Source organism: Heterocephalus glaber, unplaced genomic scaffold (assembly GCF_053883595.1).
Source record: "Heterocephalus glaber isolate CG9 unplaced genomic scaffold, H.glaber_assembly_v1.0 deba00001497, whole genome shotgun sequence".
In the NCBI taxonomy this organism is placed as follows: Eukaryota; Metazoa; Chordata; class Mammalia; order Rodentia; family Bathyergidae; genus Heterocephalus; species Heterocephalus glaber.
The window spans coordinates 70,437,196-70,462,344 of NW_028258320.1; the positions used below are offsets into that span (position 1 = coordinate 70,437,196).

Here is a 25,149-nt window from a genome sequence, read left to right on the forward strand (position 1 = left end):
TTTAAGAAATACACATATGTATATTTATTTCCTTTCCACATGGTATATATTTTTTCATTACAAAAGCAACATGTGCTCATGATAAAAAGAAAATACAAATTCAAACATTACAGAAATGCTTCTCCCACTGGACCAACCCTGATGATGCTTCTCAGAATAATTTTTATTGACAATTGAGTGTGGATTATTCTTAACTTTAAAAAAACAAAAGATGAAAAGATATAGCAGAGAGGCAGCTGAATAACACTTGATGGAGTGTTTAGGAAGAGGGAAATGTACCAAACTGAAACCTTACAACTTCCCCAGGAGGTAGGTAGCTCACTCTTAACTAGCACTGGGGAGATTTTATATGCATACCTACACAAACCCCCAAAATTTATTTTTACAAAAATAGGTCAATATTACACCTACTATATTGCAGTTTGCTTCTTTCGTTTTTAAATCATTTTTAATATATTATGCACATTACCCATAACCATATATGCCAAACTTTTAAACATCTGCCCTGTTAAATTCTATGAAATAATAATTAATCCCCAAATGACTTTTTCATTACCGCAAACAATGCTAAGGTGTAGCAGTAAACATTTTTGATTTTACAGATATCATTGTATATTTATACATTTTTCTAGAAGCAGAAGATAGTAGGTCAAACATAGCATGTAAATGAGAAAACTTTATCCTTCCTGGACAACAGAAGATGAAACGTGTTTGAACATCTCTTGTGAGTGCTAAAGAGCTTTTCTAATCTAAATTCAAATACAAGTTGAAGGTTGGGACATTTGCTTTCCAGAGCTGGTTTTAGATTCTTGGCTCTGCTACTAAACAGCTATGAAACTTGGAGCCACGAAGAGGGTACATCATTCACCATTCTAGGCCTTGATTTCTTCCATATGAAATAACAACCAAGCAAGACATATTTTCCAAGGCCCCTTTTGCTCTATTTTCCCCAGTTGGATTAGCGCTTTAGTGCTCTGTCTTTGGTTTCCTATTTATTAAAAAGCATTTGGTCCTTGTGGCCTTCCAGGAGCAATTTATTCATGCATCAATAAATTAAGAATATTCAAACTTAGAACTGAGAAGTAGTTCTCATTATTAGTGAAGCAAGGAAATCAACCTTGGATCTGAAACCTACAACTGCTTCAACTTCTAAAATAGCTACTGGGTCTTTAAGAAAAGAGATGTATTGAATCCAAGAAGCCATGCTGACCTTGCATTCTAGATTCTGGAGGGTGAATACTCCCAGGAGGTGTTTGGGCCAGCCCAGAGGGCCTCTCATCTCTCTGGGGAATCTTGCCTTCCTGCAATAAGTGTTTCCAACTGTTTCTCAACAAAGAAGTGATTATGTGGACCATGACCTCACAGAATACACAGTGTGTATTAATTAGATGAAGGACTTGCCCAATCTATCTCTGTGCTGTTTGAGACAAAGTCTCAGATAATCAGGCCTTCCATCTTCACTGTGGTCCCTAGCTATTGTACCACCTGACCTTCTTAGCATCTTTGATGCCATGGCTAGAGAGGGGATAGTTAGCCCCATTGTTAAGATGCAGATACAGTGATTCAGAGAGGCATGTGAGCTCTTCTTCTGTCACAGGCTGTGAGTAGCAGAGCCCAGGGTGCACCGAGGCTCCACCCCCTGTTGCAGTGGGTCCACAGCAGGCTTCTGTCCGCCTCCCTGCTGCGGGCCCTTCTTCATTGCTGCACTCCTCTTTAGTGTCCTCTCTGGTTCAGACTTGTCCTGTTGACCAGGTGCAGCCCCTTGGTTTTTTAAGGAGCATGTACAGGGTATAACATGGAATTTCTCTGAATTTTGAATGCGGCCTATGGTGAGTTTTATTTCCTAAACACAAGAAAAAAGAAAACGAAATGAGTGAAGATTATTTTTAAGATTCTTGGTTCTCAATCTGTCCACCTTCATAGCACTGAATTTGATTTTAAAGAAAATCCTGAAATGAGCTACAGTAGGCCAGAGGAAACTAGAAATGGCTCAATGACTTGTATATTCGGTAGAATTTTTTTTTTTTTGGTACTGGGGATCAAACTTGGCACCTTGTGCTTGTGAGGCAGGCAGCGGAACCACTGAGCTAAATCCCCAGCCCTGATGGATTTTTATTTCCTGGCATCCACTCAATAACCTGATCCTTTAGGGTAAATCACAGAGGGGATCAGTGGTACCAAGAGGGGACCAGTAGCACCAAGAATTTAAAAGGTCTCTTGAGACCAGTGAATCAAAACAAAGCCATCAAAAAGGGAAAGAAACTGGGAAGAAATCAAGGTTCAGTGAGTTTCTCCCCAAAATCTAGTGTATCCTCCCACTCCTCCCTGCTACACACGCTGCCTACCCTGCCTTTAAAAAAAAAATCTTACATTCTCCCCCCCGTTGTCCTTATCCAATCCCTACCCCAACTGCCCATCTCTCCGAACTGTAACCTAACAGGAAGAAAAGTAGACCTGATTGGTTCATGTGCTTTAAAACATTAAAGGCTATTGTTCTTTCTCCTTTGGGGCCACATCTCCTTTTTTCAACAATCTTTTTTCCTTTCAGGGACCAGGTATTTGGATTTAAAAAGAAGATATTCATTTTTACATGAAAGAAAAAAGTCAGGAATGGAGGGAAAGAAGGAGAATCTTCTCATCTCCCAGATAATAATGTTGGTGGATACCTTATAATTCTCAATAGCATCCAGGAGCTGTTATCAAACAGAAGGAGGAAGACAGAATGGGCACAAGAGAAATTCTGGTGTCCTCTGCCTGTACAAATGACTGTCCGGTATAAAAAGGCAAAGATGACGAAGTGCAGGCAGTGATACTGGGTAGAATTATGGCATCTGCCCCGAGTCCAAAACTCTTTTCTTGGTCTTTTAACCAGTGCCTGGATCTTTGGGTCAGAATATTGTTTGGTTACTTCCCAAAGGGTAGTAACCCTCTTGACCACTGGGCTCCTGTTGTGGTTTGGATCTGGAAGATCCCTCAAGACTCTCTTGCACTTAGAGGTGGAGAGTAGATGGATCATGGAGCACTGCATTCATTAATGGATTCAATCCACTGGTGAGTTCAATGACCGAGTGTGGTGTTAGGAGGTAAGGTCAGTTGAAAGAGGCAGGGCACTGGGGTCGTGACCTCGTAGGCTCTTTCCTTCATTCTTTGCTTCTTGATATGAGCAGCTTCATTTCTGTTATGCCCATCTGCCATGCTGTTTCTGCTTTGGTGCCAGCTGACCATAGACTGAAAACATGAGCCAAAATAAACCTCTCCTCTTTTAAGTTGTGAGTGTTAGGTATTATGTCCAGTGATGAGGAAAGTGCTTAAGACAGATTCTGGTACCAGAAGTGGCATCATTGCTGTGGCTACCTGACTGTGTGGCTTAAAAATCTTTGGCCTGGTTCATGGGAGAAGTTTGGAAAAGTTTGAAAAAGCAGACTAGAGAAGCCCCTAGAATGCTGTACATATGGTACTTAGTCATACATTCTCAGAGCCAGAAGAAAAATTATCTGGTATTTTTTCCAGAAATTTCAAGTCAAGGAAAGGTGGTTGTGAGGAAAACTAACAGGACAATGTGGTAGACTTACCTGGCTTATAAAAGAGAAACAATAAATGTGGACTTTTTCTTGAAACCTCAGCATACTGTCTCATTACCCTTCTCCCACTCAACCCACAGGTCCAATCAGTACAGTTTGAAAACTGACCCTCTCACTATAGAAGAAACTCAAGCCCAGAGAGGAATATGACTTTTTCAAGGTCATGGGGCTAGTTAGAAATAAAAGTTGGCCAGAAAGGAATGAGTTATATGAAGAATGTATTAATAGACAAGATCATTTAAAAGTAAGCTAGCCCAGGGAAGAAGATAGAAAAAGAATTAAGATGTGTTGTGTACATGTATTAACTCCCCATGATGAATGTAATCATTATGTACTCCATATATTTATTTATAAAAATAAAAATTTAAAAAGTAGGCCCATCCTGTGAAAATATACTTAGGAGCATACTCACATGTTATGTTTAATTCTTATAATAAGCCCATGAGGAACATAAGATAATGTTGATTTCTGAGATGAAGAAACTAAGGCTTAAAAAGGTAGGCCTGTCCAACATTTCATGGCCAACTGAAGGAGAAGTAAAAATAACTGTGACTAGATTGTCCTCCTTATGTGCGAGTCACTCTTGTAAGCACATTAGAACATATTATTTACTTCTCCAGCAACTGGCACTATTAGTATCCCTAATCTTACAGAATTCGAGGAGACAGACAAAACCTAGTTAAAGACATTGTTGTTACAATCCATGAGCCAGGCTGATTCCACACAAGTTCTTTTGCCACAGTGAGCTTGCTCCTGAGGTCCTGAACCCAATATCCTTGTCTCCAGACCAGTGCTCTTGCCAAATATTACTGTATATGAAAGGGAAGAATTTCATTTGTATTCTGAGCACTTTTCAAAAGACTCACTCTAAAACTCTGATCTTGTGTCTGCTGGGTCTAAAGGTTTGCCCTGGCCAGGGCTGGTCAGTGAGACTCACCTCCTTCTGTATAGACCGGGTGAGAAACAGGGACACCTCTTCCAGGTTCTGGGGCTTCATGCCATTCACAGCCAAGACATGATCTCCATGGCAAAATAAGCATCCCAGGGGTGAGGGGCCTTCCCATTGAGCCACACTGCAGTAGAAACACAACAGTTGATACGTGGGTGAGAGAGAGTGCATAGGGAGAACAGGACAAGAGTGGGCCTGCAGGGACTCTATCCTCGGAATTGGGTTGCACCACACCTCAAGTAGATGCTCTTTTCTTTTCCACTTGGAGTAACTTTTCCTCTGTCACTACTGTTAGAGCCAAACCTTTCCTCCAGAACCCTGCTCCCTGAAAAACCCTACTTTCTACTTCCTTTGCTGTAATAAATCTCTCCTGCCTGTAGACTTCTACTGCATGTCTATCTATAAGTAATTTACTCATCATATTTTTAAATAAAATGCCTTTTGTGTTTACTTGTTTATGAGGGTATCTTTTCACCTGACTCTGTTTACTGGGAGGTGTGGTGCCACCTCTTCGTTTTGTTTTAAAGTTTTGTAACTCCATAACTACAAGTAAATAGAGGATGCTCCATATATGTTAACTGGAAGTAAGCTCATAAAATTACACAATATCTAATGAATGAATGAGCAAACGTAGTCACAGAGAAGTCCACAATCTGATCAAGTATTTATTGAGGTTTGGTTGTGGAAAATTTAGTAAAATGCAAGGTTATGATTCCTGCCCACTTAGAAGACATCGAATGTGTAGCATTTGTTTCATGTTAAAAGATATTCTTCTCTTCTAAACATGCAATCTTCCATCAAAATAAATTACAGTGTTTGAAAGAAAGTAGAGGGAAGCCAGGCATGACACCGTGGCAGGAAGATTGCAAGTTCAAAGCTGGCCTGCGTAACTTAGCAAGGTTTTGTCTCAAAATAATAAATAGAAAGGGCTGGGGATGAAGCTCCATGGTGGAGCACCCCTGGGTTCAATTCCTAATGCTGGATAAAAAAGAAAAAGAAAAGAATTTAGAATCAAACAGTGATTATGTTAAGAAAATTCCCTGGTACACAGTCTTACGTCTGAGTCCTTGACCGGAGGTTCTTTTAGCTGGTGTCTGGAAGCCTTATGTCCTGATCTGCCTTTTTCTATTAGACCATCGGCTCTTGTTAACCTCACTCACTTCTTTCATTCATGAAATAGTCACTGGGCAGTGCATGATGTCCTTGGCCATATGTGTTCTCATCCACTCTCCCTCACCTTTGAGAAGTCGGAAATGTGCCACTGCCTTGACTTTTGGGTCCTCTTACACCCACCTCCTGGCTCACTCTCCACACATCACTACTGTTGTTTGGCCTCAAAGACAACAATCCAAGCCCCCTGTCAGTTTTGTCAAATACTGCTTCAAATTAGAATTATCTTATCTTTTAATCTCGTTTATGGTCACTAACAGTTGAATTTCCCACCTACCATATCCGTCCTGCAGCTTCTATGAGAGCAAGATGGTTTATGATATCAGGAGCAGAAAGGCACACATTTAAGGTCTCCACGTGGCTTTCATCAGAGATGTTACCGAGAGAGAAAACATTTGTCAAAGTCACAGCATGCAACTGTCCCTGGCTCTGAGCTGTCCTTTCGGTGTAGATTTGGGCCTCCTATTTCCTTTTTCTTTTTGGTACTGGGGGTTGAACTCGGGACCTTGCACTTGCGAGGCAGGCGGCAGAACCACTGAGCTAAATCCCTGGCCCATTGACCTCCTATTTCTGAGATGATATTTTTCCAGTTAAAGATTGTTTAAAACATTTGAAGAGACATATGAATTTAAGTTCCTGAAAATTAGTCATTAATGTCCTTCCCCATCCCTCTTGGCCTGTGGAAGTGGGTGGTAGGCAATGAATGGAGGCACAAGTGGACTGCTTTGTTACATAACCATCCACATCAGATCAGTTTGTGTATTTCTCTCCTAGATATGATTCCACAGAAGAGGACAAGGGGACGAGTTAAAATGACAACAATCTTATCAAATGTTCTTAGCATCACATAAAACCTAAATGTTCCTGTAACCAAGCATCACGAGACTTGCATGCCCATAATTATGTTCATGGTAAAACTCAGGTGATGTATTACTCAGATCAGTATGGATTCTAAACTTCAGGACCTGAAAGACTAGCCAAGGGAGAATTTATAAAAATAGTAAAAACTACCACCTTCAGCCCAAGGGACACCCCAGGGGACCAAGCTTTGCTCCAGCCCGGTTATTCACTGTCTTTGGCCACAACATCAATTACAGGGAGAAACTGGTCAGATTCTCAGCTGACTTGGAGAGTTTTAGGAACTGCTTCAATATTTGAATTCTAAGTAAAAATAGGAAGCCTGCTTTGCTCTTAGGGCCCATAAAGTTGAAGTTAGAGCTTTACTTGAGTAGAACAGACAATTTCACAACAGTTAGTGGGGCTGACCCCAGTTTATCATTTGCAGTTTGTGCTTCTGTGTTGGCAGGTGAAAGGCATGAATCACTTCCTGAGTCTTGATCTTGCCGGTGAGGCCCCCCATCCTGGCTCTCTGGAAAGGTCTGACAATCAGCAGATGCATCAGTTGTCTCTTTGAAAAATCTGGAGTATAAGAAGTTAAAGCAAACCCTTTTTTTAGCATGTCTATTTTCAACTTTCCACAGTGCGTGTCAGATTTAAGCAGCTAACAGCCATGTGAAAAGTAACAAGGTCTTGGAGTATGTCCAAACATCAGGGTCAGAGTCGTAATGAGAATCAAATCCAACAAGCTTTCCTTCTAAAAATGGATATAAAATCAAAATAATCCCTTACAGGATTTGGAGGACAGAGTGAGAATGTGAGAGACGTAAATGCAAAATAGGAAACAACTTCCCCAGACAGAAAATGTTCTGAGGATGTCACAAACGGTTTTCTGTGGATGGAGAAACCATTGCTACTTTTTCTTATTTTGAGGTCACAAAATAAACTCAACATGCCTTACCCAAGAATCTGAAAGCTGAAATGATCCAAAATACGAAATATGTTCCAATATGATGCTACACATGGAAAATTCTACACCATGAATCTTTGTTTCATGCACAAAATTATTAAAATAATATAAAATAATTTTCAGGCTATGTGTATAAGGTGTATATGAAACAGAATGAATTTAATGTTCATTGACTTAAGTTCCATCTCTAAGATACCTCATTATGTATATACAAAGACTCCAAAATCTGAAACACTTCTGGTCTTAAGCTTTTGGATAAGCGATATTCAAACTGTGCTGAATAATGTGTTTAAATGGAGTCTGTGGTATTATTGTATTATTTCTCAACTATTAAAAATGAATTGGTAGTAATTGTAAAAGTACATAAGTTAAAATCAAATTTTAAAATGGCAGTTTTACTTACAAGGATTTCATTGACATATAATGGTGCTCACTTTCCTTGGAGACCCCATTTGGACAACCAGGTTCAACGCATTCACCAAAATCATTGGAATCAATAATATTATCCACCTAAAGACAAGAGGAAGAGTCAGAAGGATGCAAGTCTATCAATCAGCCAGACACCTTCTTACATTACTGCTCTGGGCCCTGAAATAGTAAGTACATCTACTGTTGGATGAACAGTGGTTCTCATTCAGGGCATATCAACCATCCTTACCTACATGAGACTGAACCAGCAAAGTTTCTGGTAGACTCAAAGCCTATTTTCTTGGGGGCCCCATCCTCTTGACACAAGTATCCTACTGGACTAAATTGCTATTGATCTTTTTGTTTCATCACTAGGCACTTAATGACACAACCCCTTTCCCCTGGTCAGTTCTAGTACAGAATCATGGAAGCTATGAGGTCAAAGACCAGACTCACTGTGGAGCTGGTCTTAGGCTCCTATGCTAACAGGTAGCCCAAGTTACTTCTGAGAATTGTGAGGATCCTAGAAAATGCTGCCCTTGGGAGGTGCTCAACGAGCCTTTTAGAACTAAGAGTCATTGGCTGTCATGGTTGTTCCAAACTCCCAAGACATCCCTATCTAGTTCATTACTAAACCATAACTCTAACACTGCTTTCCAGTCAAGCCAGTCTTCCCACTGCCGCCCCTCACTAATGGTGCTTTTGTAGTCCCCATGTTCGTGCGGTTTCCTTCATCTGGGACACCCCCTTTCTCCTCTGCCCTTTGAAATCATAGTCAGGCCTGGTCGAAGTCCCATACCTACGTCCATCACCTCAGCCACTACTGATGACTCTCTGAATTCCTACTGCATAGTTTTATCTGCCTTCCTAGACTCTGCATCCCACAGAGTGTCTACCAAATGCTGGCTTATAACTGATACTTGATAACACCGTGGACTATCATAAAAGACTCTGTCCCCAGGGAACACTAGTACGAAAACATTTTGGGGGAAAGAAGGTTCTGTAGTCAAGTGAGCTTAGGAAACACTGGGTGTTGTATACCACTTGGCTCTTACTGATGCACCACTGCACACCAAAGGCTCTGAGAATTCTGGTGATATGAAGCTTATTTAACTTTAAACTGGCATTTCCATAACACACCTGATCCTAGAATGCTTCTTTAAATGAGCAAGTCATCATCTAGTAGAAAACCCCCAGTTTAGGAAATGATGCACCTCCCCACCCATTTTGTCTTTCTACCTCTACTTCCATTTTCTTAATGCACTATAGATATATCTGCTGGGTTGATATGATTGAAAGACAATTCAGGTTTTACCACTTCCCAACTTGGAAGCCATCTCTGCCCCTGTGCAGAAATCAAGACCAATCACAGTCAGGCTCTTTGTTGTTGTTGCTATGCCACTCATGTACTCTGAATTTCAGCCTAACTGAGCTATTCACCAAATTCCATTTAATCTCTGAAGGCTCCCCTGACTCCAGTGGAGAGAGAAATGCTGTCCTATTTCTAAATGCTTCCAGAGCATTTTGTGCCTCTTTGTGCAGCATTATCATGTGGCAGCTGGTAATACTGTGAGCTCTTAGGACATGCGAAATGTCAGGTTCATTGCTGTAGCCACCATGCTTAGGGCAGTAGTGTCTCGCACTCAGAAGGGCTTCCAACTGATCAATAAACAGATTAATACACACCATACAATTTATCACCAAAGGACATTTGCTCTTATCTTTCTTTCAATCCAGAATGCAAAAAGACTCCCCAAGGCAATTATTGTTCTGAGGAATAGTGCATGGCACAGACTCAGTGAACATTTGTTGAAGGAATGAATGACTAATGAATAGGAGGGGTTACCTCTAAAAGAACACTGCGAGGAGTAAGATAATTGCTCTCTTCTTCTGTATCTTCAGTGGTCTCTGGCAAGAAAACATGTGGAAGATGAGCTTCCCCGTATCCTGGAGGGCTTTTTTCCATTAAGTGCTGAATAAAAGAAATGCAGAAGGAATTAATGGTTTTCTTTCTCTTTTCCCAAAATGAAATTCCCCTAATGAGACAGAATTAAACCACATGCTTTCTGGAAAAGCTCTCATAGATGGGTTGACAAGATCAGAGGATCTGCCAAGGTCGTATACAGAAGCCGTATACCTTGAATTTGCTTCTTGAATTTGTTCACCTCTGATGATGTAAGCACATCACTTAATTTTGTTTCTCAACTACGTGGCGCTGTGGCTCAGAGAGAGTGATTTTGTCCTGTGGGTGGCGCTGTAAGTTACTAAGCTCTGCCACGGCATCCCCACTCCCATCTTTTCCCGTTTGTCAGCTCCTGGCATCTGAGAAAGTAATTAGCCCACAGTCAAGCCCTGTACTTTTCCTTTGCCTGCTCAGTATTCCTCTTTTGTGCTCTTCTCACATACATCTACTGTTTCCGTAGCGGTGCAATTAGATAATGTTGAACACGCGACACTACGAATTATAGGCTTCAAGGTGATGCGGGTTCAACCAGTTAATTACTGCCTTCCCTCCCCAACGAGATACGGGATACTCTAGCAAAGCAGCTCTTTTGTGTGACAAGGGAGCTATTACAAGGATAATTTAATTCCTCCAAGAACAATGCCTGATGGCAGGACGTTTTCAAAACACTCTCAATGTTCTCTGAGAAGTCTTTGAAAGGTGATTTTTAAAAGGTAGGTATAGATGATCCTTGATTTATGGTGGTTCAACTTAATTTTTTTTTTTTTTTACTCCACAATGGTGCAAAAGCAGTGCACACTTAGCAAAAATCACACTTCAAAGTTTGAATTTTGATCTTTTCCTGGGCCAGTGATAGGCAGTGTGATAGTCTCTCCTGATGTTGAGCTTCCTAGCAGCCCTGCAGCTCCGGGGCGGGGCGGGGGGGGGGGCAACCAACATTGTGCTGTCCTCTAAGCTGTGTATTGTGCTGCTAAGCTGTGGTGTCCCATAGGTTAGGTGTATTAAATGCATTTTCAACTTAGGATATTTTCAATCAATGATGGGTTTTTTCAGCTTGCTACTCCACTGTCAGTCCAGGACATCTGTATTTAGGTTGTGTCCATTTTTCTAGCTCCAAGCTCATTGTTATGGTTTGAGTGTCCACTCCAAAATTCAGGTTGAAATTTAATTACCACTGTAACAGTATCAGCAGGTGGAGACTTTAAGAGATGATTAGGACATGAGAACTCTGCTCTCCTGGATGTACTAACACTGTCATTAAATGAGTGGTTTCCTGATAAAAAGATTGAATTTAGCCTGACTTTCTTTTCTGTCTTGCGCCAGCCTGTTTGGTCTTCTGCAATGTTATATGCAACAAGAAGATCCTCACCAGGTGTGACTCCCTCAATTTTCGACTTAGCCTCCAGAAATGTGACAATGTTTTTGCTTTTGAAACCACCTAGTCTGTGGTATTCCCTTACAGTAGCTAAAAATGGACTAAGACACTCATGGAACTAGATTGTGCTAAGTTAGGGTGAAGAAAGCCTCCCACTTAAACAGCCACAGTACAAGATCCAACAAGACCAATGGTACCCTCGACTCTGGTTGAAAAATCACCGAATCTGAATATGTAGTGTGAAAAGGCAAAAACTCCAGCAATATTATCTCTGGGGGGATAAAGGACCTCATGAATGAAATGCGAGAGACATTTGCTGTAAAGTGTTCAGCTTCCCAACCCCCTTTCCTACCATCATTTCTATCATATCACTAAATGGGTAACTGAAATGAGGTGTCTGGCCTGTGAATTTTATATGTTACAAAGAGCTTTTAAAATAGTTGGAGAGCTGCCAACTAGATAAAATAGGAGGCCATGCCTCATTAGGTACCCACAGAGAGGGGACATCAATGGCATTGTCTCTAAGTGATGAAATAGGATTTATGCTGGAAAATAAAACCACTTAGTCTGTTTATGACTAATATCCCAAACTGGAAACACCACAAGTCCAAGAAAGCCGAGGATTCAATTACAAGTTGCCTTTAAGAGGTGGGTGTATTGTATTTTACTTTCTCCAATGGATTTTGTTAGAAACAAAGATGAAATGCCATTCAGCTTTAATGAGAAGACTAATCAGGATGAGTGAAGAAAATCACCAAATTCTTCCAATGCCTAAGAAGTACAGACAGTACAGCAGGAAACGAAGAGAAATCTTTTTTTACAGAGGGATTTGTCACCGATATGTGAAAGGAAGGACAGGGACCTCAGCCTAGCATACCGGACAAGTGTCAAGAACATCTAAATGGAATACGGATATTGAGAAGTAGCAGGGCAAGTGGTAAAGTCTATCTGTGGTGTGGAAAACTAAACAGATCATAAATACTAGGGCTAGGATTCATTCTAAGTGTGTGTTAAGCTTTTAGGACGATCAAATTCAACTGCTAACCCGTAAGATTTTCAAAGCGCTGGCCAACTCCCACATGTAGTGTTCAGAGAGAGAAGGAGGTGTCTGATTACCATGTCGGGAAGACTGGTCCTTGGGGAGGTGGAGGCAACAATGTCCAAGGCGCTTGAAGGAGCAGGGAAAAAGCTGGGGTGAGAAATGGGCCTTTTATCAGCCAAAGAGCATCTCTCCTGCGGGGAAAAAGCAATTGCATGGTCAGGGCACAGCTGCTCTTCAGTCTGGAATGAAGTGACAGCCTCTTCACTGGGCACCCTGCCTCCAGTGTCTCTCCACAGCCATAAACTATCTAGAGTACCCATCGGCCAGTGTTATCTCACTAAGATTAGGACCACTCTTGTCAGCTTGTCCCTTCCCTGCTTCCAACCCCTGGGGATGCTCAGCCTGGCCTTGAGGGCCACCCTGATTTCCTTCAATCAGCCTCCCTTCTCAGCTGTGTCTCTGCCTATACCCCATCTCCTCTGCTCTTATTATTGAGTCTGCACATAGAAATGCTTTCCTTTCTCCTCCTCCTTGGCTTTGCTTTTGCTGTGAGCATGGAACATCCTAGAAAATACATGAATAAGACACCTAGAGATCAAAGGTCCTTTTGCAAAGGTCTGCTCTAAGAAAGAACTTTTATAAATTAACAAAGGCCCCTTAAAAACCTAAAATTACTAGCTTTTACCCAAAAGAGGCATATTAAAGTGCATAATAAATGAAAAACATTTTTATAGATATCAGCCTAGACTTAGTCAGTTGAAAGAAAACTCATTATGTACCTTGAATAATAATGGTGGAAAATACTGTAGTTCTAGATTACTGCTAACTTTCACTCCCCCCTACCACAATAATCAAAGTGTCTGTATTTTTAGCTCTCTTGAAAAACACAAAAGTTTTTCTCCCTTTTGTTAATCATAAAAAAATAACAAGGACACACACTTATTTATCCTTTGTGTTCATGCCAGTTGCTATGGAAAAAGAAAAAGCTGCCACTGTTTCTGTTGAAAGAGGGTTGTGCTCAGGTGCCCTGTTATTTATTAGTGATATACAGTCACCTCGGTATTCTGATGAGCTGCTATTATACTCCGCCGAAACGATGACAAGAAGGAGACCCAATCTTTAATCTTCTTCCTGTTGATAGGAATAAACTTTGAGCTAGCATGTGGCAACAATGGCACCTGCATCATTGTGAATCCTGGAAACGGATTCTTTTATTACTGCTAGAATAGGCCATGGGAGCAGCTACCAGGGAAATGAGGATTTTTCCCAAGTAGCTTATATGGCCCTCTGGTTCCTCACCACCTCCACATTTGCACACTAGAATTAACTCTCATGCCACCTCCATGAGGAAAACTCAGAGAAATGGAAAGAGCGGTAGAAAACAATAATAGTAATCACAGGGTTTGGGAGTTTGGGCTTTAACACTGATTTCTATTGCAGTCTTAAGCAAACCCCTAACCTGTCGGCACCGTTTTTATGTAATTATGCCAACCTACAGAGAATGCATGTTCTTATTAAGACTGTATTTGAATGAATTTACATAAATTCCATCTTATTTCCCACTGACTCACATTGGGGCTTTGGGTGAGTCTGAAACAGATCAAAGTCCTTCATGCTTGGCTTCAGCAGTCGCTGCCCCTTTCCCCACCACAGCCTCTCCCAAGCAGATAACAGGTGTGAAGAATCCACAGAGCACTTTTGCTAGCACCGGGAAACCCTCTTCAAATCCAAAGACTCCTTCAGCAGAGGGCAGTGTGCCTCCCTGATACAAGCCTCTTGTACAAATGCTTGTGTATTGCGTTCTTTTATGTGGAGTACATCTGGGTGACAGTGACTATTATAAATTAATTTGTGCTGCCCTGGAATATGTTCCAATCCCAATCCCAGTCATCAGAATGTGACCTTATTTGGAAATAGGGTCATTGCAGATATAATTAGTTAAGATGAGATCACATTGCCGTAGAGTTGGCTCCTAATCCAGTATGACTGGTGTCATTTGGACACAAAGATATGCACACAGGGAGAACACCACAAGCCATGGGACTACCAGAAGTTAGAGGAGAGGCTTGGTGCAGGCTCAGAGAGCATGGCTCTGCTAACATTTTGATTTTGAGACTTAGCCTAGTAAGATAATACATTTCTGTTGTTCTAAGCCACCCAGTTTGTGGTATTTTGTTACAGCAGCCCTAGGAATTACTACACTGAGTTTTAAAAGGCATTTTAACAAATAATAAAGTCTGCCAAAATGGCATCTGAGTACATGGCTATAGGTTTCGACTCAGAGTATTTTTATTGTTTATCAGTTTACAATGCTTTTTTTTTTTTAGCGGATTTGTTTCACACACAGGAGACATACCTTATTACTCACCTGTCTTCAGCAATGAGGAAATAATCCCTGTTAGTGGTACTGATAGACATCACCTGATCAGGTTGGCATTTAAACATCTTCTGCACAGATTGCATCTTTTCTGGGCTCTTTATACCAACTTCTACACTGGAATTTCTGTTAGAAGTAGACACATAGTACTAAACCCAAAGTACATACAAAATTAGGAAGAAAACTCACTGTTTTATATTAGGATTCAAAGTGGATAAAACTTAAGATCTGCTTGCTCTGTTTTTTAAGATTATCCAATAATTTTAATTATTGCTATTATTTGAATTATTTTATTATAGAAAATAAATTTGGATTTTGGATCTAGTTTATCACTAACTGAAAACACTTTCCTCAGCCTGAAATTTAATTCAAAAGTTCTTATTTTGGTTGGATTCTTGATTCCATAAATCATAAATCATCATCTTTTCCAGTTTTTTACATTATTTCTTAAAAAGAAGACAAAAAGAGCTGTTCTAAATATTTTTAAAAATCCATCTTGGCTTAACAAAATAGCAATTTCATCTGCTCCCCCCCATCTACAAATTAAATGAACTAAAGTTCTTTTTAACTGAATATTTACTAATTAAAGATGTATCAACTATAACATACAATATGAACTAAATACTTAGCTTCTTTTACCCAAAATGTTCATTATTTTAGTTCCTTTTCAGCTAAATATTATAATAGGTGTGAAATTTCTTGGTTCCTTCTGTCCACTATTTAAGTTCAAATTTGCATGCAGCTTGTTAGTATTTGACTTGATAGTATTTGTTGTTGTAAAAGTTTTTTTGCTTGAATACACACCGATCAATTTCAATGGAACCTCGGTGATGATGGTCTTTGTAATAGGAAAGACTAAGTCTCTTTTCCCCACTCTTTGACAGGATAAAAAACCGCCTTTTCCAAGAGGCCTAAAAAAATGAAAAAGTTTTGCAACTCAGTTAAATCTCAGAAGAAGAGAAAAACATTAAAAAATGCTCATGAAGCTGGTGGGAGGCTTGTTAAACTGTAGTGAATACTTACTGTGGAGAAGAAAAGCTGAGGAGGTGGTGACTTAATAAAGTAATCTTGTTTATAGACTTCATTTTCATAATAAGATGTAAATTGTTTGCCTAATAAAAGAAAGTGAACAGGACTCAGTTTGTTCTGTCATAAACATCATAAAAGAACAGTTGGAAAACACTGTTTGTCTTTGGAAAGGTTTTCTAATTATTCAGTTATTCAAAAGAACATCTACAATAGCCCAAGAAAACAAAGTACTAAGTATGTGCTTCTTATTCACCTATAGTTGTGGCCTTCATTCAGATGATGTATAGAAGCACCATAATTCAGCTCATTCCTGTCTGGCTCTCCATTTATGGAGTATGTTATAAACTGTCTAGATGTGAAAGCTTTCTCTGCATTTCCATTGTAGGAGCAAGATGTTTCTTGACATTATTCTTTGGCTTAGCAAATAAAAGCAAAACCATCTGCTACTAAAAATTAGGTACTAAAGTGGTTTTTGAGGGGCGGGAGGTGGAGTTGCTGCAAAAGTTAGGGAAGAGGAAAAGATTGCCTTTTCCAAAGGTAAAAAAAAGTAAAGTAAGAGATTTGCCTTTTCCAAAGCTAAGGCCAAACTAGACCTATATCCTGGATATGAAAGTAAAACTAAGCTCTTAAAATTTTTATTCTACCAAAATAATAAAAGTAATGCATATTTTTCATGTTCATTTTGGTAAATAAAAAAAAAGCTTTTATAATTCCACCACTTACAAAGAAGATGTTAATACTTTGGGAACCTCTTTGTTTAACCATTTTGCCACCTCATTGTCAGTAGTAGGTGGTTTTGCTTACATTTCCTAAGCTGAAAGGCAACATACGCAGTTGTCCTCACCTGTTCAAGAGTATTGATCAGCATATGTGTGTGCTGAACCTACCTGAGTCCAGAGAAAGAACTACTAGAAGAGATTAGAGAGACCATCATTCATTGCTCACTTCAGAAAATTGCCTGCTCCTTCCAGCCAGACTGGAAAAAGGTATAACTTATAGGATGTTAGGTAGAGTCCCCAGGAAGGTCTTGACTCAGTAGTGAGGAATAATTAGTCTTATACTGAGGACTGTGCCAGACCCACCTAACAAATCATGAAAGCAAGTCTTAAAAGGATCAAATTGTTTCCAAGAAACTTAACTGCACCCCAGAACAAAACTCAAGATTTATAGTAACAACAACAACAACACAAATCCAGTAGCCAAAATAGTAAAATGTGCAATGTCTGAAACTCAGTCAAAGATTACCAGGCATGCAAAAAAGGCAAAAAAAAAAAAGACATATAATGACAAGAATAATCAATCAATCCTAATAGATCTATAACTGACAAAGATGTTAGAATTGGGCAAAAAGGTTATAAACAATTATTACTATATTTTCAAGAATTGGGTAGAGATAGAAAATAAAATATAATCAAAGTGAACTTCTAGAGATGAAAACTACAGTGTCCTAAAGACAATACACTATGAATGGTAGTAATAGCAGATTGAATATTGTAGAATAAAATATGCACCTGAAAGCATAGCAATAAGAATTATCAAAATAAAAAGTTACTAAAATAAGAATTTAAAAACATGGAAATGTACCTATACAGTATGGACAGTTTCAAGTGACTCAATGTACAAGTAATTGGAGTTCCTTGCAGACAAACAAAAATATTCAAAGAAAGATGCTAAAAATATAAACCCAGAGATCTGAGCAATTCAATAAACCTCAAACGCATAAAACACAAGACATATGAAGAGAAGTACACCAAAGTCAAATTTCTCAACATCAGTGATAAAGAAAAAACGTTAAAATCAGTGATGCATACAGAACAAAGACAAGGAAGAAAAATACTGATTTCTTGTTAGGAACAATGCAAGCAAGAAAGAAAGTGGAATAATATACTTCTAGTACAGAAAAAATACTATCATTCAGAATTCTATAGGCAGCAAAAAATAGCTTTCAAAAATGAGGAAAATTTCAAGACATTTTCAGATATGCAAATACTGAAAGAATTCATCGTCAGGAGGCTTTTTCTTTCAGGCAGAAAAAAAAAAAATGATACCAGATAAAAATCTGAACTTATAAAATAAATTAGGAACATTGAAATGGTAACTACAAAAATGAATATGTGAGATTTTATTATTATTTAAAATATTTTAAAAGTCAATTGGCTATCTAAACAAAAATAACAAAGCCTTGTGCAGATAATAATAGATGTATAAATAAAATACATAAAGGCTAGGAAGGGAAAATGGAAATAGACTGTAAAGTTCTTGTATTATCTGTTTATGGGTATAATAATACTTGAGATTAGACTATGATATGTTGAAAATGTATATAAACCATAAAATAATAAAGTTCAGTGTTATAACTAATGAGCCAACAAAGGAAATAAGATAGAGTAATTTTTTTTTGAGACAGGGTCTTGCTTTGTAGTTTATGCTGGCCTCAAACACACTATGTAGCCTAGGCTGGCCTCAAATTTATGTTGATTCTCCTGCCTCACCCTCCCAAGTGCTGAGATTACAGGTGTGCACCACCACACCCAGTGTAAAATGGAATAATTTTAAAATGCTCAGTCCAGAAGAAGGCAGAGGGGAAGACAACAAATGAGACAATTAGAAACCATAATAATAACATACACTTAAACCTAATCACATCCCTAGTAACATTAAATGTAAATCATCTAAACACCGCAATTAAAAGGCACAGGTTGTCAGATTGGACAAAAAAAGCAAGACCCAACTATATGCTGCTTATAAGAAACATACTTTCAATATGAAGACACAAGTCATTACAAGTGAAAGATTAGGAAAGACATGTGTGACTATATTAGCATCAATGTAGATTTCAAACCAAAGAATATTACCAAGGATAAAAGTCATTTCATAATAATAAAGAGACCAATTAATCCTAACAGTACATAACAATCCTAAGAGTGCATAACATAAAGAGTACACCTAATGACACGGCTTCAAAACACATGAAGCAAAAAAAAAAAGAGAGAGAGAACTGCCGGACATGATGAGGCAGGCTTATAATAGTAGCATTTGTGGGGTGGGGGATTTAGCTCAGTGTTTTCGCTGCTTGCTGTGCAAGCTCAAGGACCCGAGTTAGATCCCTGGTACTCAAAAAAGAAAAAAATACTAGCACTTGGGAAGCTGAAGAAGGAGGATCACCATGAGTTCCAGGCCATCCTGGGCCACAGAGTGATTTCAAGTCCAGCCTGAACTATATAATGAGACCTTGTCTCAAAACATCCAAGAAAACATTACAATAACAATGAAAACCAAAATAACCCTAATAAAACTATAAGGAAAAACAGACATCTGAAATTATAGTCAGATAATTAAATACCCTTCTCTTAATAACAGAGCAAATAATTTTTAAAAATCAACAAAGATATTGTAGAATTAAACAACACTACATACCAATGTAATATGATTGATATATATATAGAATGTTCTACTCAACAACAGCAGAATCCACACTCTTCTGAAGGGCACAATAACATTAACAGAGATTGATCATATTTGGGGCTATAAAACAAGTCTCATTAAATTAAAAGGATTCAAGTAACACAAATTATATTCTCAGAGAAAATTTTCTAATCAAACTAGAAATTAATAAAAGCTTCAAATATATATTCCTGAAATAAATAACCCCTGAATCAAAGAATAAACCCTAGTATGAGGTAGACAATGTTCTACAGTGCATGAAAATTAAAACATGGGGCCAGGTATTTAGCTCAGTGGTGCTGAGTCTGCCTGGCAAGTGCAAGGTCCTGAGTTCAATTCCTGGTACTGAAAGAAAAAGAAAAAGAAAATTAAAACACAATATATCAGAATTTGTAGGTGTCACTAAAGTAGTACCTAAGATAAAAACTTATTGTACTAAATGCTTGCATTTGAAAAGCAGAATGGCTTCACATCAATAATCTCAGCTTTCTGGTTTAGAAACTGGAAAAAAATGAATGAATTAAATTGAAAGCAAATTAATGAAAAGAAACAGGTCAAAATGGAACTCAATGAAAGAGAAAATAGGAAAACAAGAGAAAACCAGTGAAACCAAAAGTCGATCACTTGAAAATCAATTACAGTAACAAATCTCTATGTAGCTAGACACATCAGGAAAGAGAGGAGATGCAAATTGCCAATATTTGGAGGAAAGAAAGCACCTAACTACTGATTCTACTGATAATGAGATAATGAACAACTTTATTTCCATAAATATAACAACGTATGTGGAACTAGAAAATTCTTTCAAGTATACCAACAAAGAATATATGACAATAAAAAGACTTGTCAGCTTTATTTGTAATAGTTAAAGAACAGGAGCAACTGTTATAATAGTTGTAATAGAACCAATTTAGATGTTCATTGTCAGATGAATGGATTAATAAATGGTGGGTGGAACAACAACAACAAAAAAGTGAGGCTGGTGGATAAGTTCATGACCCTGATTTCGGTGATGATTTTATGGTTGTATATATACCCCAAAATATGTAGACTTAAACATGTCAGCCTATGCAATGTCAGTTATATCTCAATAAAACTTAAAAAAATCAAACAGATAAATTCAAAAAAGGTAAACACATTCCTTCCAAATGGTTAGCCATTCTGTTCTTAAAGTACTATATGATTTTATAAAAATCATTATACAATAAGTTCATATCAGCTTTCCTTGTAATTGGCAAAGACTGGAAATGACCTAGACGTTTGTCAGTAAGTAAACGAATCAGGAAATTATGGCACAGCCATATAAGAGAGTACCACTCGCTAAAAGAGACGAACTATTGCTAAGCACACCTGTGGATGAATCTCAAATGAATTATTCTGAATGAAAAAGGTCAAACAAGAGTGCATATTGTATAATTCCATTTATATAAAACTGTAGTAAGTGCAAACAGTGATAGAATGCACAGCAATGGGAAGTGAGATCGGGTGACAGAACAAATAATTACAAACAGTCCTAAGAAAATTTTTGAGTGTTGGATACCTTCACTACCTTGATAGTGGTGATGGTTTCTCAGGTGAATACATCCATCAAAACATCAGGTTGTACACTTTAACTATGTGCAGTTCATTGTATGTCAGCTATAATTCACTACAATAATACTATTAAAAATATGACCAATCTAACAATCAGGTGTGGTGGCACACACTTGTAATCCCAGCGCAATGGGAGACTGAAGTAGGCGGAGTGCAATCTGAACTCAGCCTGGGCAATAGTGACTTAGTGAAACTCTATTTCAATATTAAAAAATATTTTTAAAAACCTGGGGTGCATCTCATTGTAAAGACCCTGGGTAGTTCAATCTCTAGTACTGACAAAACAAAAAAGAGAGAGAGAGAGAGACATATCTAAAGTACCTGACGCTGCCATGTTCACACTCAAATGCTTCAGGGTCAAGGTGTTCACATTATGGGACCACCTTCCTCATCCTCATTCTCTATTCTTCCCCATCCTGCCTTATAATTACGTTTTGCTCTGACACATCTTGCCTCTAAACTATTTTCTTGTTTTTGTTTATGGCATCCCTTCTGCTGATATGTGTTCTCTTCCTATCCCTTTTAAAACCCTGAACACCCTGTATTCAGCCCACAGTGTTTTTGTACCTATTTCATGATTACAGCATAGCCTGATTAAATGTGCTGATCTTAATTTCCCAATACACCTATTTACATGTGTTTATTTTATTATTTATTTTATTTTATTTTATTTTTATTTTTTTTGGTACCAGGGATCGAACTTGGGTCCTTGTGCTTGCGCAGCAGGCAGTGAAACCACTGAGCTAAATCCCTGGCCCCACATGTGTTTATTTTAACTGCCCAACAAGATTACAAATTTCTTAAAGGTAATGACTCATTAATTTATCTGTATATCTCCTCCTTTAGGAAGTATACAGACTTACAATAATAGGTTCTTTGTAAGTATTTTGGAGTTGAATTGGATAATTTGATTTCTAAATCACCTCATCCTAAACTCCACTCCTCTAGCCACTCATCAACAATGAGCTATATGAATATGAGCAAGGATATTTGAATAATATACCTTGAGTTACCTTATAATAAGCCCTGATAGCAATTTAAACAGTTTTCCTAAGTGAGAATACCATGCAAAATTAAGGAAATAGAACCCTGTCATTGCTGGGCCTTAGTTTGTTATTAGCACTGTGTCCAAGCAACAAATGGAACATTTGGCTCATGAAAATCAGAAAATGCAAAACTCCTAAACAGGTCAGCTCTTACAAAATAACTAACTCTGACAATTTCTACTACATTCACCAAACCAAGAATCATTGTCCCAGCATGCCACCAATTATCCCCACAAAACCAGTGTCTGTGCCCTGCTTAGTGTGATGAAATTTATCATTTTTGAGAAAAAAAAAAAAAAAGATTTTTCCTTCTGAGATCATGCCCCTTGGGTACCTGGACTCTTTGGAGATTTGGTTTCCATTATGGCTGCCCGTTGGCGTCTGCCAAAAAGAAGAGTTAAGGGTCAGTCTCCAAATACCAGCAAGCAGCATTGATTAGCCGCTGAATCATTCAGTCCAGAGTGATGAGGTGGGTTAGAAGGTGTCCCCCCTCCATTCCTTCCCTGCTGACAGTAGCCACAGTAAGGAGGACATGTCCAAGCAGCCCGTACTCACCAAGCATGTGGTCTGTGAACGCGCTACGGACTATTGAAGGAACTCTCTTCCCTGGATTTTGTCCCTGCTTCTTCGGCAGCTCTGACCTGAGAGCCCTGGGATCTGCCAACACCAAGGAAGGGAGATAAGAACAGGAGGCTGGGGAAAAATACATACAGCTGAGAGGAAGCTCAAGATAAGCCTTTCTTCACCCCAGGGCCACAGGGAAAGTCGTACAAAAGAACCAGGGCCCCCTGTTCTCCACTGCCTCAGCCCTTGTGTGGCTGTTCTCGGGTGGCTGATTGATAGGGAAGTCTCTGGGGCTGAGGCTGATAGAGAAGTCCTCCCCTGAATGGCTCCTGGTGACTCCGTGACCGTGAGGGAGCAAGGGATGCAAGGGGACTCAGGCAAGTGTGGCAGACAGGTGACATCCGAGAAACCAGGACTGTGTCAGTGGCCAACTTTGCCTTGAATGAGTAACACTGTCAACATAGAAGGTCCTGAAAAGAGAAGTGGCAGAGAAGTCTTGGTAAAATGGGTAGAAGACAGAAGAAAGAAGGCCTTTGATGATTCAGAGAACCCTTGGTGATTCAACTGTCATGTTAATTCTCTCTTTAGACATCCTGTATAACAACAATAGTGCAATTTGAGGAAACTGCAACTTTTCTGGGGCATCTTAAGGTCTATGCTGAGGACCTGTTGCCCTTGGCCTTCATCTGATATGATGGATGCACTCTGCCCAGTGCAATGCTTAGGAAAGCGCCAAGCTAATGAGGCCAAAGGGCTTCGTTCCCAGGAAGAGCCATTCTGCCCAAGGAAGAGGAATACAACCTACTTAAAAACTTGCCTATCCCCTCAAAAGCCTGGTCAAAATTAAAAATTCCCCCCTGAGATTTTGTATCAAATTCGTGAGTTTTTTTTTTCAGTTTCAAGATTTCACTGCTTAAAGAAGAATTAGGAATAAGTGGTTTTCAGCCCATCACCCCGTGTTCATCCATGTAAGCTGTTTGAGGGCCATTCTTGTTCTTTGCCAACAATTCCAAAATCATTTCTTTTCTGATAAGATAATTATTTGTAAAGCTTTTCCTAGTTTACAAAGGACAACAGTAAAATCTTCACAGGGATACTAGCTTGAGAACTTCCTGGTGGTTCAGATTTCAATCAGAGCTTCTACTTAGCTCACTCAGAGTGGGCCAGCTCAAAGTGAGCTCAGGAGGCTCAGGGACAGGCACTTCATGTACACATTTGTATATATTATTTCTCTTGCATCTCAGAGCTGCTGTATACTGAGGTAGGTTGTTTTACAAAAGAAAAGCTATATTTGGGAGAGGGAAAGTGAGGCGACTTGCATCTAGGTCCCATGTTGAAACCCCTACCCCCTCCATATTGATGCTCACAGACACTCCCTGCAACAATCACATTCCTTGTGCACCAGATAACAAAGTGTACTTTGAAGGACATCTCTGACCTTCCACTATGAAGGGCTCCGGTGTCACCCATGGGGACCATTCCTCCTTCTTCTCCCCAGTCGTCAAAAAATGAGACAACAGTTAAAGGAGTAAGGTATGATGTTGTGCGCTCTCTGTGGGGTTTGGGCCTAAGTCTCATTCCATTTAGTTATCAGAGATCTGACTTCAATATATTGCAATACCCCTCTATGCCTCCATTTCTTTATCTGTAAAATTACCTTTAAAATAATATCACCATTCTCATAAGAACACCAAAAGCATCAAGTGAGATAATCTGATGAAGAGCATTCAGTATGTAAAGTAAATGCTAGTTGTCAGGTGTTTTACAGCTCAGATATTCTATGATTGTTTCATAATGGCTACTATTTATTATGTAAAACATTCTAAGTATTTCTAGGCAGTATGTGTAGATCCTCATAACAATACTATAAAGTTTTTATAATTTTTACAATGATATAATATACAACTATAAACAGGAAAGAGTTATTAGGTTAAACAACTTGCATTTCATCACGTAACTAAAAAGAAGCAGAGCCAAATTCTAATTTGAAGGTTGGGTTTTTTTTTTTTTTTTAACCACTTTGCCATTCTTTCTAAGAAGAATAAAATTTTTATGTAGTTCTGCCTGTATTTCTTGTTAGTGCTCCTCCCCCAAGAAATTTTCCAGTTTAGCTCTTCTATCTTATTCAGGAGACTCTCCGCATATTCATTGCTTAAACTATTTATTGTAATGTCATTTGGGACTTAACCAGTATTGTACACTCTATTTCCCTCTTATTGTATAGCCTAAGAAAAACATAAAGAAAAACTTATAGTAACAAGATTGCTCAATCGCAAAATTTCCAATTTTCAATTGCTCACTTGCTGAAAAGCTTTCAGATCACCACAGCCTTCAGAAGTCAAATCAGTGATACTGCAGAATACTTACTGGAATCCAGGAGTTTGATCCAGTTCTCAGGAAAGTGCTTGGTCCCTAGGATTCCTGAGCTCTGCCTGTTCACTCAGACCATTGGTGTCAGGGTGCTGATTGAGTACACCTTTGTCTGAAATGTGAACCAGAAGGAAGTTCTCAAAATTTATACCCTTGGGAAGATTTTCCTTTTGCCCCAAATTCAAAAGGAAGCTGGTGCCTCAGGGGAAGTCCGGGACTTTCAGTCTTCTTGTGGCTTGGCACAGAACTGTCCTTGGTGTTCCAGGTATCTAGCATCAAAAAAAAAAAAAAATAAATAAAATAAATAAAAGCAAACAAATTAAAAAAAAAATTCCTGCAGGACTTTGGACCATGATCACAATAACTCTTACTGAGGACAATGCCAACCTAGCCTTGACCTTCTTCAAGGAGTACCATAGGAACAATTCCGT

General features: G+C 38.9%; 2 protein-coding genes across 6 annotated transcripts in view; both read right to left on the bottom strand.

Moving 5' to 3' along the window:
- On the bottom strand, positions 1 to 24,899 carry Plekhs1 (pleckstrin homology domain containing S1). 5 transcript variants are annotated; one of them, XM_021253415.2, is made up of 14 exons: positions 24,716 to 24,899; positions 22,340 to 22,441; positions 22,119 to 22,165; positions 15,696 to 15,784; positions 15,477 to 15,583; positions 14,664 to 14,798; positions 13,351 to 13,426; positions 12,370 to 12,486; positions 9,762 to 9,887; positions 7,911 to 8,017; positions 6,925 to 7,119; positions 5,978 to 6,061; positions 4,519 to 4,654; positions 1 to 1,843 (listed from the first exon to the last, which is right to left on the bottom strand). In XM_021253415.2, the coding sequence occupies exons 3-14, from the start codon at positions 22,144 to 22,146 to the stop codon at positions 1,592 to 1,594; spliced, it is 1,452 nt and encodes a 483-aa protein (XP_021109074.1). In that variant the 5' UTR covers positions 22,147 to 22,165; positions 22,340 to 22,441; positions 24,716 to 24,899; the 3' UTR covers positions 1 to 1,591. The 5 variants fall into 5 exon arrangements, with proteins under 5 accessions (XP_021109074.1, XP_087041414.1, XP_021109075.1 ...); XM_021253416.2 differs by lacking the exon at positions 22,119 to 22,165 and having other exon boundaries at positions 1,411 to 1,843; XM_087185288.1 differs by lacking the exons at positions 22,119 to 22,165; positions 24,716 to 24,899 and having other exon boundaries at positions 6,967 to 7,119; positions 22,340 to 22,635.
- Casp7 (caspase 7) overlaps positions 24,814 to 25,149 on the bottom strand; it is a 52,855-nt gene continuing 52,519 nt past the window's right edge. Inside the window, exon 8 of the mRNA XM_087185289.1 lies at positions 24,814 to 24,987. Coding sequence (XP_087041415.1) covers positions 24,939 to 24,987 — 49 coding nt within the window. The 3' untranslated portion in view covers positions 24,814 to 24,938. The remainder of the gene's footprint in view (positions 24,988 to 25,149) is intronic.